The 13,790-nt window shown below is 45.4% G+C and overlaps 1 protein-coding gene across 6 annotated transcripts; it reads right to left on the reverse strand.

The window, feature by feature from the left end:
* Window positions 1-883: 883 nt before the first annotated feature.
* Window positions 884-13,657, reverse strand: LOC131556824 (serpin B6-like). Of its 6 annotated transcripts, XM_058803728.1 has the most exons (9): window positions 13,239-13,261; window positions 13,087-13,120; window positions 12,791-12,900; window positions 12,237-12,414; window positions 11,225-11,362; window positions 10,492-10,609; window positions 10,119-10,261; window positions 8,923-9,090; window positions 6,968-8,246 (listed from the first exon to the last, which is right to left on the reverse strand). In XM_058803728.1, the coding sequence occupies exons 4-9, from the start codon at window positions 12,402-12,404 to the stop codon at window positions 7,836-7,838; spliced, it is 1,146 nt and encodes a 381-aa protein (XP_058659711.1). In that variant the 5' UTR covers window positions 12,405-12,414; window positions 12,791-12,900; window positions 13,087-13,120; window positions 13,239-13,261; the 3' UTR covers window positions 6,968-7,835. The 6 variants fall into 6 exon arrangements, with proteins under 6 accessions (XP_058659736.1, XP_058659729.1, XP_058659720.1 ...); XM_058803753.1 differs by lacking the exons at window positions 6,968-8,246; window positions 8,923-9,090; window positions 10,119-10,261; ... (1 more) ...; window positions 11,225-11,362; window positions 13,087-13,120 and adding exons at window positions 884-1,333; window positions 2,004-2,171; window positions 3,198-3,340; window positions 3,571-3,688; window positions 4,301-4,438 and having other exon boundaries at window positions 13,239-13,456; XM_058803746.1 differs by lacking the exons at window positions 6,968-8,246; window positions 8,923-9,090; window positions 10,119-10,261; ... (4 more) ...; window positions 13,087-13,120; window positions 13,239-13,261 and adding exons at window positions 884-1,333; window positions 2,004-2,171; window positions 3,198-3,340; ... (3 more) ...; window positions 5,843-5,952; window positions 6,622-6,701.
* Between the last annotated feature and the right edge of the window lie 133 nt (window positions 13,658-13,790).

Genomic DNA, 13,790 nt, shown 5'->3' on the forward strand with positions numbered 1-13,790 from the left:
CTTGAAATCCTTTCAAGGCCAACCACTAATTCACGGCAAGCCAAGTAAGCACCTTGTGTTTCATTATCCAGAAAAAATCTTCTGTTTTAGAAAATAATTCCAAACAAGCTACATAGAAGTGAGTATTACAAGAAATAACTTTCAGAAAAATGGTTTAAAAATGCACTGTTAATACCAGCAAAAAGAAACAGACCTCTGCAGCACTTAGAGTTCTTTCAGTGTTTCAAAAAAAGAACGTGCAAAAAAAATCCTCGTGTCACAAATGCTGTTTCAGCTTTGTCTTTGGTATTCCACAGTTAGAGTACATTCTTGTTAAAGGACTAGAACCAGATGAACGGTAAAAAAAATCTCATGTGGTGATGGTTCTCACGATAAACACCCTCTAAGGACATCTGCTGCAAAATTGTTCTTTACTAAGTGCTGGTCCAGTTGTTAGCCAAAACCACACATCTACACAAGAAACTCAGCTAGAACCTGGAACAGGCTGCCAAAAACTCGTTTCAGCTCCAGGCAATGCACCAAGGCACTAAATTGATGAGTCTAGAAGATAAAAGGCGAGGGCAGCTACAAATGTGCTCCAGCCTTGTCACAAGCAAAAGTAACTTCACTCCCATGGGCTCTCACTGCCTGACTCTCCCTCCTGGGTATCAAAAGTGAACTCAAGCAAAGAAAAAGCCCTCACAGAGCAAGTGGGATGGTTCTTGTGTCAGCAAGAACCTGGAGACCTCAGCACACAGGGACAGGAGGGGTTGGACATGGCAGTTGTTCCGTTTGTCTAAGCAGCTCACTGATTCCTGCCAAAACCGACATAAATAGCATGAAACTTCAGGCACAGCTGAAAGATACAATTAGTGCAAAAAGGAGCTACTCTGTTCCAGGGAAATATAAATTTATTCTGCGAGGGCACCTATGCTGCCAAGATATCTCCTCCTTAGGGACAGCAAAATCTGCCACAGAACAAAATGCTGCAAGTTTTCTTGTACCGGATGAAGAAGAGGAAGGGATGATCAGCAGTAAATTCTGGAATTCTCATTGCACAGAAATTCATGACCAGCCCAGTGACAGCAGCTGCTTCAGTGCCTTCTTCATTGACTTCCACAAAGGATTTGTGAACCACTTCAGAGAGCACCAGCTCATTACCAGGTGAGATTCCTGAAAAGTCTGCCTTCCCTGACTCAAATGCATCAGGCATTCCCATGCTTCTTAAAATAGGTTTCAGATCATAATCTTCTTCCAGTTTAAATCTGGGTAAATACACCTTCACCTCTGTAGAATTCATCATTTCAGGACTGATCCAACCCATCAGCTTCTCAAGTGTAAGTTCTCTTTCCAGCTGAAGAAAAAAACGAAATTTACTTAATTACAGTGAGAACTGAGTCAATATTACATAGCCAAAGTAGTGATTTCTGTGTGTTTACACACATAGCACGTAACATGCATCTTTCTTTTCCTGTGGATTAAGCATGAAGACTCTGGAGGTTTGAATTTTTGATTCGGGAATAAAAGGCACACAAAACCTTAGTAATAAACTCCTGGACAAGACTGCCAAAGAGCCCAAACTCGTATGCTACCCTCAGCACAAGAGATCCTGCCCTTTCCTCTGAGCCTCTTGCCAGCCAGTGAGCCACACACCACCTGCCAGCTGCTCAGCACACAACACCTACAGGACAAGCCACAGCACTTCCAAAGAGCCCACCCAAAATCCCCTCTCCACATTCCATCATCACCACACTGTGCCTTCCCCACAACCACAGCTGACCTCTGCCCCTGAGCAGGGCCAGCTCTGCTTCCAGAGCCTCTGCCTAAGGGAGCAGCACACAGCCTGAGCAGCACTGACATGGCAGGGGCTGTCCCTTTGGGGACAGCGAGGAGAGGGACATTTCTGCTGGCCTGGAGCACCAGGGACACAATTGCGCTGGAACTCAACTGCAGGTCTCTGTGCAATTCAGACTTTCTTCCCTGGAAGGATTCAGCCTCTCTTTGCACTCAGCTCAACTACTTACTCTTTCCAAGCCTGTGGAGCCATCCTGGATTGCATCAGGGAGCAGGATGATCATGCTCAGCTCATTTCCCACATAGGGCAGCTCCAGGATTTTGGTCTGCAAGTCTCCAATGTAGGTCATGTTACAATTTGCCTCCTTGAACATCATCTGCACAGGTTTGGTCTTGTTCTAGAAATCAAGAGATGCCAACAGTTAGTGCTGAGCTTCTCTGCTGGTCTCACACTACAAAGCAGGCAGCAAGTCACTCATGGCCTTTTAGGATTTGACCAAAGGGAACAGATCACACACCACAGAGGGCAGCCCTATCACTGCCTTTTGGAGAGCATGAGGTGCATACAGTGCATGATATTCCACCACAACTCAAAAGCAGATTATTCATCAGCCCTACATCCTTTTGGTGATGCATCTTGAAAGCTGGTTCTAAGCTTGCAGAGCTGCAGGGAATAGAAAATGCAAGAGTGTTTCTGGATTCTCCTGCCAGCTTTTTCAACACATTCCTATAGGAAGAGACCAAGGTGGCAGGAACTGAGTCATTCCAGCAGTCTCTGAAATGCTGTTGGAGGTACTCTTGGGGGAAGCAGCAACATTCCCTTATTTAGAAGTTATATGAGCCCTTACAAATATTCCTGGATTCATTTCACCACTGCAGGGAGGGACAGTTTCCAGACAGGCAGGAGATCTTCCATTTTCCACAATGGCTGCTTCAAGCAGGTGAGTTAAGGAAGGCACATTACCAGGTCTTGTTCCTGACTCCTGGAGGCCAACCCAGGGCTGCAAGGAATCCTGAGGGGCAGCCACAGCCTGCCCATGCCATGGGCCACGTCCTCCTCAGGAGCACTGATCTACTTCTAAAACAAGGCTGCAGAGAACACAGGTCTTCAGAGGAAATTTGTTTTCCATTTCACATGGATTGGCTCAGGGGCAGGAATGCAGCAAGGATGCTCTGACTGAAGAAGACTGAAATTCACAAACTTTCACATCTGCCTTTGTGCTATATCAGAAGTTCTAGTAATGATGTGAAAGTTCAGAGAAAGTCAGCAAAGAGAGACCTCCAGGGAAAGGGAGGGGGAATAAGGAATCTCACAGAGCCTATCCAAGGGAACCCTGATTGAAAGCTCTCATTTCTTCTTAAAGGTGGTCATTTCAGATAACATCCACCTAACAGGGCATTGTCACAGTTTTAGCCCATCATACCTTATTAATGTGGAATGGCCACTCTCTGGTACTCTCTTTGTTGAACTGCTCTTCCCAGTTGCCTTTGAAATAGATGGCATTCACCAACACAAGCCTGGTCAGGGAATCAAGAGTCCCCTCTGCTAACAAGTTCTGAATTTTACCTTTATGACACAAAGAAAAAAACACACAATAATTAAAATGTTGACATGGATCTAATTATTCTCCAAGATAGTATCAAGTCACAATTTAATACACAACAGAGAAGAGAATTATGTATCAGGTACAGCAACAGCTCACTATTTGAGGTGTTTGAATTCACAATCCTCTATCCTGAACTAGGTGTTTACCCACACAATGGCATCCATTAAACACAACTTGGAAAAGCACTCACCTTCAGTCCTTTCCTCCACCCAGACATTGATTTGTTTCCTGGAATCCTCCCAAGCATGCAGGAAGTCCATCTGTTCCAGGCCAGCATGGTAGGATTTCTGACTGGACTCCATAAAAGACTAACAGGGACAGTCACAACAGATTTTCAGCAAGAGATTTACTCTCCATCAGACACAGATGATTCTTGCATTCTCCAAGGAAATCAGCCAGCTTTCCTTCCCCAGCTTCATACAGAGCCATTCAAGTTCAGGCTGACATATTCCTACTAGGATTTATTCCACTTCTTTAAACAAAGAATGAATATTGTTATGACTTATGCACTGTATTACAAACTTCTACCCTTCATTGAGAAGAATGGGGGGGGGCAGGCATTCTTGTTTTTATTTTGTGCTTCATGGACATGACATTTAATTTCATAAATTACTTTAAGAGACTTCTGCTAAGGGATACATTAACCACTTGTCCCTCAGCCAAAGAGATGAATACATCACAGAACCCTCAAGTGTAGACACTGATGGATTTTACCCTGCTTTGCCATATTCAAAGCACGTGTTATTTAAAGGAGATTCTCCACCAAATTCAGACAACAGGCTCTGGTAGAAACAATTGCACTCCTGGATCTAAGGCCTGAGTTGTTGGAAAAAAAACTCCAAAGCCTGCCTTGATCTCCAGAGGAAAGAGGGAGCAAGTGCATTGTCCTGAGAATCATCACAAATTTAATGGCTACTTACTGGAAGAAACTCAAAGGTCTTTTCTCCATAGAGCCGGTTCGCAGTTCTCAGGATGTATTTGGTGTTTGGATCATTAATTTCAGAGAGAAGGGACTGATACCCACTGTGAGCATCCTGGGCATTCTTCAGACAAAGCACCTGCACAAAGACAGCATCTGCAGGGCTTGTACAAGTCATAAATTGGGGAGCAGCAGAGTCAGCATTCCCGATTTTCCTTCCCCCAAGGCAAGCGCTACAGGATCACAGAATGGCTCAGTCTGGAAGGGACCTGTGGGGACAATCTGCTACAAAGCCCTGCCCAAGCAGGGACACCTAGAGCTGGAAGATCAGAATGTGTCCAGATGGATTTTGAGTATCTAAAACTATAGCAACAACATAGATTTCCCAGATATTTTCATAAAGTACATGGAAACATGATATGAGTTTACACTCCTCTCCTACTTTGCAATGGAAGCAAACATCCAAACCAACAGGACTGGTTCTGTACTTAATATTGTCACTTTCTACATAACACACAAGTCAAGAGATATTTGCTACCTGAAGAACTTTTTTAAAAAGAAATAAATCAAGATGCAGTTACCAGTCTGAAAGATAGACTGTGGGATATTGAAAATATTTTATTGTGCTTGGCTTCATTTTCAGAATGTGTATCACATGATAATAAGCCCAAGCAAGCAAGGAAAAAAAAAAATTTAGCCACCTATGGATCAAGTAAAAAAAACTCCAGGTACATTTTAATTACATATTAAAGAACATCAGTCTCAAACATGACAGAAAAAACTCACTCATATTAAATCCAGAAACTTCTTCATTATGTACTTAACAAAGCTCACGTTAAAAACCCAAAGAAAACAGGTCCTCTTTACACACACACCCCAGAGGAAGAGCTCTGCTCTCTCACACCACAGTGACAATCACAGTTTAGCACAAGGACATGTCACAGACTGGAAGACACATCTCTTCCTCAAATGATCCCATCAAATGCAATCCAGTGACTTTATTTTGACCTACCTTACAAATCTGGGCTTCAGTGCTACCTCTTGAACCCAGCAAAACCATAGACAAAGCAGAAGAAATACTAAATGGTGAAAAGAACACATTCTGCCCACTGTTCTTCTCACACAGCTTTCTTAACAGGTCCACAGCAAAAGTGCTGTTTGCTGCACAGAGGCTTTCCATGCTTCCAAGCCTGGGACATCAAACACAGAATGCTTCAAATTTATTTGAATACAAATCAGTTATTTATTATTTGCATACCTTCTACACTTCCCAGCATAAACTAGGCAGCAAAGGCTGGAAAATTATCGACTCACTGGAGACTGATTTTGTTCCACAAGCACCTGAGATCCCATACCACACATTTGAATTATTTTACCAGTTTAGTGTCTGCTTCTAAATTTCAATCCCATACCTACACAGTGTGACATCTTTTGACATGATCAGGCACAACAGCATTTTCTGCAGGACTTCCTGAAAGAAGTTCCTCATGACTCCCCCAGAGCCAGCGTTCGACAGCAGACCAGCAGAATTACCAACTCTTACCTTCTCTAAGTCTCCAGACCTTCTGTGGTCTCTGCAGCTTGCTTCTACGTGTGCACAGAGAGATTCAAATCTGCCAACCAGGCTGGCAGGAGTCAGCAGAAGGACTTTGCCTAAAAGCAAAAGAACGAGCAAGAATTTGTCACAAAAACATTCTTTACCGAAAAACAAGAAACAGAAGCCCCACATCAATCAGACTGAAAAGAACCAGAATAGGAACCCCAAAAAAACTAAAATCCCCCACCATACCAAGCATATCTCAATCACAATACAAAAGGATACTTCTTCCCCTACAACCGTTTTTATCACTCTATGGATATGTTAACGAACTATATATAAAATGAAAATACGTTGCATTATAACTGGATATTGGAACGATTTGTGCCGGCAAATTCACGTTTAAATTCTTCAGACTCACAGACCCGCATCCCCACACATTTCACTCACACAGCAGCTCTCCCCACACTTCTTGAAGCAGAACTGGCAGATTTGCTGCTTCCTTTCATACCCACCCAAATCTGGGGAGGAGTTTTCATCAGAATTACGGGATTTCCTTCACTGCCCTCCCACAGAAATTCCTGGTATCACTGCCAGCTCTCTCCGGCAAACACGCAATCGGCACGGCAGCTCTGCAATGGTCTTTTAGCAAGCTCTGTGCTAAGACACCACCGGCACCTCCCGAGCCAACATCTAAAGCAAGGCGCCGGTGCCGCTTTCGCTTTCCTTCCCCTTCCTTGCACCGCCCGTGCGAGTCCCGCACCCAAACCCTTCGCAGCCCGCACCCCTCGCAGCCCGAGAAGCGCCGCGCTTTCGGCAGCCCAGCAAACATTGCCGCCTTTGCCCCGACACCGCCCCATTCCCGCAGGATGCCCCGCGGGCGGGGACAGCGCGGAGCTGCCCCGGGCCCCGCCCGCCCCGCGCAGCCCCAGCGCGGCCGAGGCCGCTGGGCCGCGTCCCTGCCCCTGCCCGGCCGGCGACAGCCGCGAGAGGAGACAGCGCCCGCCGGGCCGGGCCGGGCCGGGCCGGGCACACCGAACCCCGCCGGGCCTGCCAGGAGCCGCTTCTGTCAGAGACAGCCCGACACATACGTGCGTCATGTACAACGGGAAAAGGACAAACAGACCCATGCAGAGCTCACACTTCTTTTATTATTCCAGCAACAGGACCCACAACATACATCCCGGTGTAAGGAAAGCGGTTACATCCCTGTCTTTGGTACTATACAGGTAAACTACGGGGTCTCAGAGAATATTAGTAGGATAAACATAGAACAGTAGCAGAAAAAAAATTTGAAATTAAGGCTTTCTTCTTCAAATATTCCATAGGCACCATGTGCTCTTTTTTTCACTCTTTCTTAAATAACCAAAACCAGGGGACAGGGAATAAACCCAAGTGTCCTGGGGTGATGTAAAAAAGGTATTCACCTCAAATACCACCCAGGGACAGCTCTGATTACAGCCCACTTTCATTCCCACTCTTGCCTAAGTGCGGCTCCAGCTGTTAGCCAAAAGCCACCATCTATGCAGGATGTTCAGCAATACCTGGAACAGGCTGCCAAAAACTCCTTTCAGCTCCAGGCAATGTATCAAGGCACTCAGTGCAGGAGACTGGAAGGTAAAAGGCAAGGGCAGCTGCAAATGTGCTCCAGCCTTGTCACAAGCAAAGGTAACAATCCCATGGGCTCTCACTGCCTGACTCTGCCTGCTGACACCACAAGTGAACTCAAGCACAGAAAAAGCGCTCACAGAGCAAGTGGGATGGTTCTTGTGTCAGCAAGAACCTGGAGACCTCAGCACACAGGGACAGGAGGGGTTGGACATGGCACTTGCTCTGTTTGTCTAAGCAGATCTGTTATTCCTGCCAAGCCTAAGATCCAGACTACAGAAGAAGATCAGGCACAGCTGAAAGAAACAATTAGTGCAGAATGAGTCACCTTGTTCTAGGGAAACATAAATTTATTGTCTGAAGGCACCTATGCTGCCAAGACATCTCCTCCTTAGGGACAGCAAAATCTGCCACAGAACAAAATGCTGCAAGTTTTGTTGTGCCGGATTAAAAAGAGGAAGGGATGATCAGCAATGAATTTTGGAGTGGACATTATTGCACCAGAACACGCACACATTCGAATAGCTGTGGCAGCAGCTGCTTCAGTGCCTTCTTCATTGACTTCCACAAAGGATTTGTGAACCACTTCAGAGAGCACCAGCTCATTACCAGGTGAGATTCCTGAGAAGTCTGCCTTCCCCAAATCAAATGCATCAGGCATTCCCATGCTTCTTAAAATAGGTTTCAGATCATAATTTTCTTCCAGTTTAAATCTGGGTAAATACACCTTCACCTCTGTAGAATTCATCATTTCTGGACAGATCCAACCCATCAGCTTCTCAAGTGTAAGTTCTCTTTCCAGCTGAAGAAAAATTCCAAATTTACTTATTTACAATGAGAATTGAGACCATATTACATAGCCAAAGTAGTGATTTCTGTATGTTTATTCACATAGCACATAACATTCATGGGGGTTCTCCCTTTGTTATGCATGAAGACTCTGGGGTTTTTCTTTTAGATTTTAACTGGGGAATAAATGACTCAAGAAGCCTTGGTAATAATCTCCTGGTCCAGAGTTCCGAAGAGCCCAAACTCGTATGCTACCCTCAGCACAAAAGAGATCCTGCCCTTTCCTCTGAGCCTCTTGCCAGCCAGTGAGCCACACACCACCTGCCAGCTGCTCAGCACACAACACCTACAGGACAAGCCACAGCACTTCCAAAGAGCCCACCCAAAATCCCCTCTCCACATTCCATCATCACCACACTGTGCCTTCCCCACAACCACAGCTGACCTCTGCCCCTGAGCAGGGCCAGCTCTGCTTCCAGAGCCTCTGCCTAAGGGAGCAGCACACAGCCTGAGCAGCACTGACATGGCAGGGGCTGTCCCTTTGGGGACAGCGAGGAGAGGGACATTTCTGCTGGCCTGGAGCACCAGGGACACAATTGCTCTGGAACTCAACTGCAGGTCTCTGTGCAATTCAGACTTTCTTCCCTGGAAGGATTCAGCCTCTCTTTGCACTCAGCTCAACTACTTACTCTTTCCAAGCCTGTGGAGCCATCCTGGATTGCATCAGGGAGCAGGATGATCATGCTCAGCTCATTTCCCACATAGGGCAGCTCCAGGATTTTGGTCTGCAAGTCTCCAATGTAGGTCATGTTAAAATTTGCCTGCTTGAACATCATCTGCACAGGTTTGGTCTCGTTCTAGAAATCAAAAGATGCCAACAGTTAGTGCTGAGCTTCTCTGCTGGTCTCACACTACAAAGCAGGCAGCAAGTCACTCATGGCCTTTTAGGATTTGACCAAATGGAACTGATCACACACCACAGAGGGTAGCCCTATCACTGCCATTTGGAGAGCATGAGGTGCATACAGTGCATGATATTCCACCACAACTCAAAAGCAGATTATTCATCAGCCCTACATCCTTTTGGTGATGCATCTTGAAAGTTGGTTCTAAGCTTGCACAGCTGCAGGGAATAGAAAATGCAAGAGTGTTTCTGGATTCTCCTGCCAGCTTTTTCAACACATTCCTATAGGAAGAGACCAAGGTGGCAGGAACTGAGTCATTCCAGCAGTCTCTGAAATGCTGTTGGAGGTACTCTTGGGGGAAGCAGCAACATTCCCTTATTGAGAAGTTATATCAGCCCTTTCAAATATTCCTGGATTCATTTCACCACTGCACACTGAGAGACAGTTTCCAGACAGGCAGGAGATCTTCCATTTTCCACAATGGCTGCTTCAAGCAGGTGAGTTAAGGAAGGCACATTACCAGGTCTTGTTCCTGACTCCTGGAGGCCAACCCAGGGCTGCAAGGAATCCTGAGGGGCAGCCACGGCCTGCCCATGCCAGGGGCCACGTCCTCCTCAGGAGCACTGATCTACTTCTAAAAACAAGGCTGCAGAGAACACAGGTCTTCAGAGGAAATTTGTTTTCCATTTCACATGGATTGGCTCAGGGGCAGAAAAGTTGCAGGGAAGTTCTGACTGAAGAAGATTTAAATGCACAAACTTTCACACCTCTCTTTGTGCTACATGAAAGGTTCTATAATGATGTAAAAGTTCAGAGAAACTCAGCAAAGAGAAACTTCCTGTGAAAGGGAGGGGGAATAAGGAATCTCACAGAGCCTATCCAAGGGAACCCTGATTAAAAGATCTCATTTCTTCTTAAAGGTGGTCATTTCAGACAACATCCACCTAACAGGGCATTGTCAGCATTTTAGCCCATCATACCTTATTAATTTGGAATGGCCACTCTCTGGTACTCGCTTTCCTGAAAGGCTTTCCCCAGTTGCCTTTGAAATAGATGGCATTCACCAACACAAGCCTGGTCAGGGAATCAAGAGTCCCCTCTGCCAACAGGTTCTGAATTTTACCTTTATGACACAAAGAAAAAAACACACAATAATTAAAATGTTGACACGGATCTAATTATTCTCCAAGATAGTCTCAAGTCACCATTTAATACACAACAGACAAGAGAATTATGTACCAGGCACAGCAATATCTCACTATTTGAGTTGTTTGAATTCACAATCCTATATCCTGAACTAGGTGTTTACCCAGACAATGGCATCCATTAAACACAACTTGGAAAAGCACTCACCTTCAGTCCTTTCCTCCACCCAGCCATTGATTTGTTTCCTGGAATCCTCCCAAGCATGCAGGAAGTCCATCTGTTCCAGGCCAGCATGGTAGGATTTCTGACTGGACTCTATAAATGACTAACAGGGACAGTCACAACACATTTTCAGCAAGAGATTTACTCTCCTTCAGACACAGATGATTCTTGCATCCTCCAAGGAAATCAGCCAGCTTTCCTTCCCCAGCTTCATACAGAGCCATTCAAGTTCAGGCTGACATGTTCCTACAAGGATTTATACTACTTCTTTGAGCAAGGAATCAATATTGTTACAGTTTATGCACTGTACTACAAACTTCTACCCTTCATTCACAAGGATTGGGGGGGGGGTCATGTTTTTATTTTCTACTTCATGAAGATGACATATAATTTTATGAATTACTTTATAAGACTTTTGCTAAGAAATACATCAATCACTTCTCACACATCGAAACTGATGAATGCATCACAGCACCGTCAAGATGAAAGACGGATGGATTTTACCCTGCTTAGCATCACTTGTCCACGCAGAACGCAAATTATTTAAAGGAGATTCTCCACCAATTTCAGACACTGGGCTCTGGTAGAATCTATTGCACTCCTGGCTCTCAGCACAGAAAATCTGTCAGGCAAACCCCGAAGACTGCCTTGACCTTCAGAGGATAGAGGCACTAAGTACATTATCCTAAGAAATGCCACGAATTTAATGGCTACTTACTGGAAGAAACTCAAAGGTCTTTTCTCCATAGAGCCGGTTCGCAGTTCTCAGGATGTATTTGGTGTTTGGATCATTAATTTCAGAGACAAGGAACTCATACCCATTGTGAGCATCCTGGGCATTCTTCAGACAAAGCACCTGCACAAAGACAGCATCTGCAGGGCTTGCACAAGTCATAAATTGGGGAGCAGCAGAGTCAGGAGTCCTGATTTTCCTTCCCTCAAGGCAAGCACTACAGGATCACAGAATGGCTCAGTCTGGAAGGGACCTGTGGGGACAATCTGCTACAAAGCCCTGCCCAAGCAAGGACAACTAGAGTTGGTAGCTCAGACTGTCTCCATGGATTTTGAGCATCTATAACTACAGCAACAGCACAGGTTTTGGAGAAATTTTTATAAAGTACATGGAAACAAGATCTGAGGTTATACTTCAGTCCCACTTTGCAAAGGAAGCAAACATCCAAACCAAAAGGACTGGTCCTGCGTTTAATATTGTTACATCCTGCATAAAACACAAGCCAATTGATAATTGCTACCTGAGCACATTTTTAAAAAGGAATTAATCAAATTGCAGTTTCCAGTTCAAATATAGACAGTCGGATTTTTAATATATTTTTTATATGCCTGGCTTCCTTTTCAGAACATGTATCATCTGATAATAAACCCAAGCAAGGAAGGAAAAGAAAATAATTTATGTAGCCACCTACTGATCAATAAACACAAATCCAGGAACATTCTAGTTACATATTATAGAGGATCACTCTTAAAAACCACAAAGAAAACTGCACACACTAAATCCAGAAACTTCTTCATTTGTTACTGAACAAAGCTCACACTAAAAAGTCAAAGAAAACAGGTTCTGTATACACACACCCCCCCAGAGGAAGAGCTCTGCTCTCTCACACCACAGTGACAATCACAGTTTAGCACAAGGACATGTCACAGACTGGAAGACACATCTCTTCCTCAAATGATCCCATCAAATGCAATCCAGTGACTTTATTTTGACCTACCTTACGAATCTGGGCTTCAGTACTACCTCTTGAACCCAGCAAAACCATGGACAAAGCAGAAGAAATACTAAATGGTGAAAAGAACACATTCTGCCCACTGTTCTTCTCACACAGCCTTCTTAACAGGTCCACAGCAAAAGTGCTGTTTGCTGCACAGAGGCTTTCCATGCTTCCAAGCCTGGGACATCAAACACAGAATGCTTCAAATTTATTTGAATACAAATCAGTTATTTCTACCTTCTACACTTCCCAGCATAAACTAGGCAGCAAAGACTGGAAAATTATCAGCTCACTGGAGACTGATGTGGTGCCACAAGCACCTGAAAATCCATACTACAGATTTGAGTTATTTTACTAATTTAGAGGCTACTTCTAAATTTCAATCCCATACCTACACTTTTTGTGACTTCTTTTGTGGTGATCAGGCACAATAGCATTTTCATCAGGACATACAGAAGGAAGTTTCTCGTGACTACACATAGCAAATAATTTCCATTTATTGGAGCACCAGAGCCAAAGTTAGTCATCAGAACAGCAGAATTACCAACTCTTACCTTTTCTAAGTCTGCAGACCTTCAGTGGTACCTGCAGCTGGCTCCTGTGCCTGCACGCTGGGTTTTAAACCTGCCAGCCAGGCTGGGAGAAGTCAGCAGAAGGACTTTGCCTAAAAGCAAGAAAACTTGCAAGAATTTCATTGTCACTTAAACATTCTTTACTGAAAAATAAGAAAAAAACCCCCACAAACAAACCGAAAAAAAGCACAAGAAGAAATGCCAAACAAACTGAAATCTCCAACCATACTAAGTAAATATAAATCACATTAAAACAGGATATTTGCTCTGCACATTACCAACAACTTCGCTTATCGCTCCAAGTTTGTGGCACTACATATAAAAAAAAATTCATTGCATTATAACTGGAATTTGGAAGGATTTATGCTGGCAAATCCACGTTTAAGCTCTTCTGACTGACACACCCCGCATCCCCACACATTTCACTCACACAGCAGCTCTCCCCACACTTCTTGAAGCAGAACGGGCAGATTTGCTGCTTCCTTTTATACCCGCCCAAATGGGGGGAGGAGTTTTCATCAGAATTACGGGATTTCCTGAACTGCTCTCCCACAGCAATTCCGGGTGTCACTGCCAGCTCTCTCCGGCAAACACGCAATCGGCACAGCAGCTCTGCAATGGTCTTTTAGCAAGCTCTGTGCTAAGACACCACCGGCACCTCCCGAGCCAACATCTAAAGCAAGGCGCCGGTGCCGCTTTCGCTTTCCTTCCCCTTCCTTGCTCCGCCCGTGCGAGCCCCGCACCCAAACCCTTCGCAGCCCGCACCCCTCGCAGCCCGAGAAGCGCCGCGCTTTCGGCAGCCCAGCAAACATTGCCGCCTTTGCCCCGACACCGCCCCATTCCCGCAGGATGCCCCGCGGGCGGGGACAGCGCGGAGCTGCCCCGGGCCCCGCCCGCCCCGCGCAGCCCCAGCGCGGCCGAGGCCGCTGGGCCGCGTCCCTGCCCCTGCCCGGCCGGCGACAGCCGCGAGAGGAGACAGCGC

This window comes from Ammospiza caudacuta, chromosome 1 (genome assembly GCF_027887145.1).
Source record: "Ammospiza caudacuta isolate bAmmCau1 chromosome 1, bAmmCau1.pri, whole genome shotgun sequence".
NCBI classification, from domain to species: Eukaryota; Metazoa; Chordata; class Aves; order Passeriformes; family Passerellidae; genus Ammospiza; species Ammospiza caudacuta.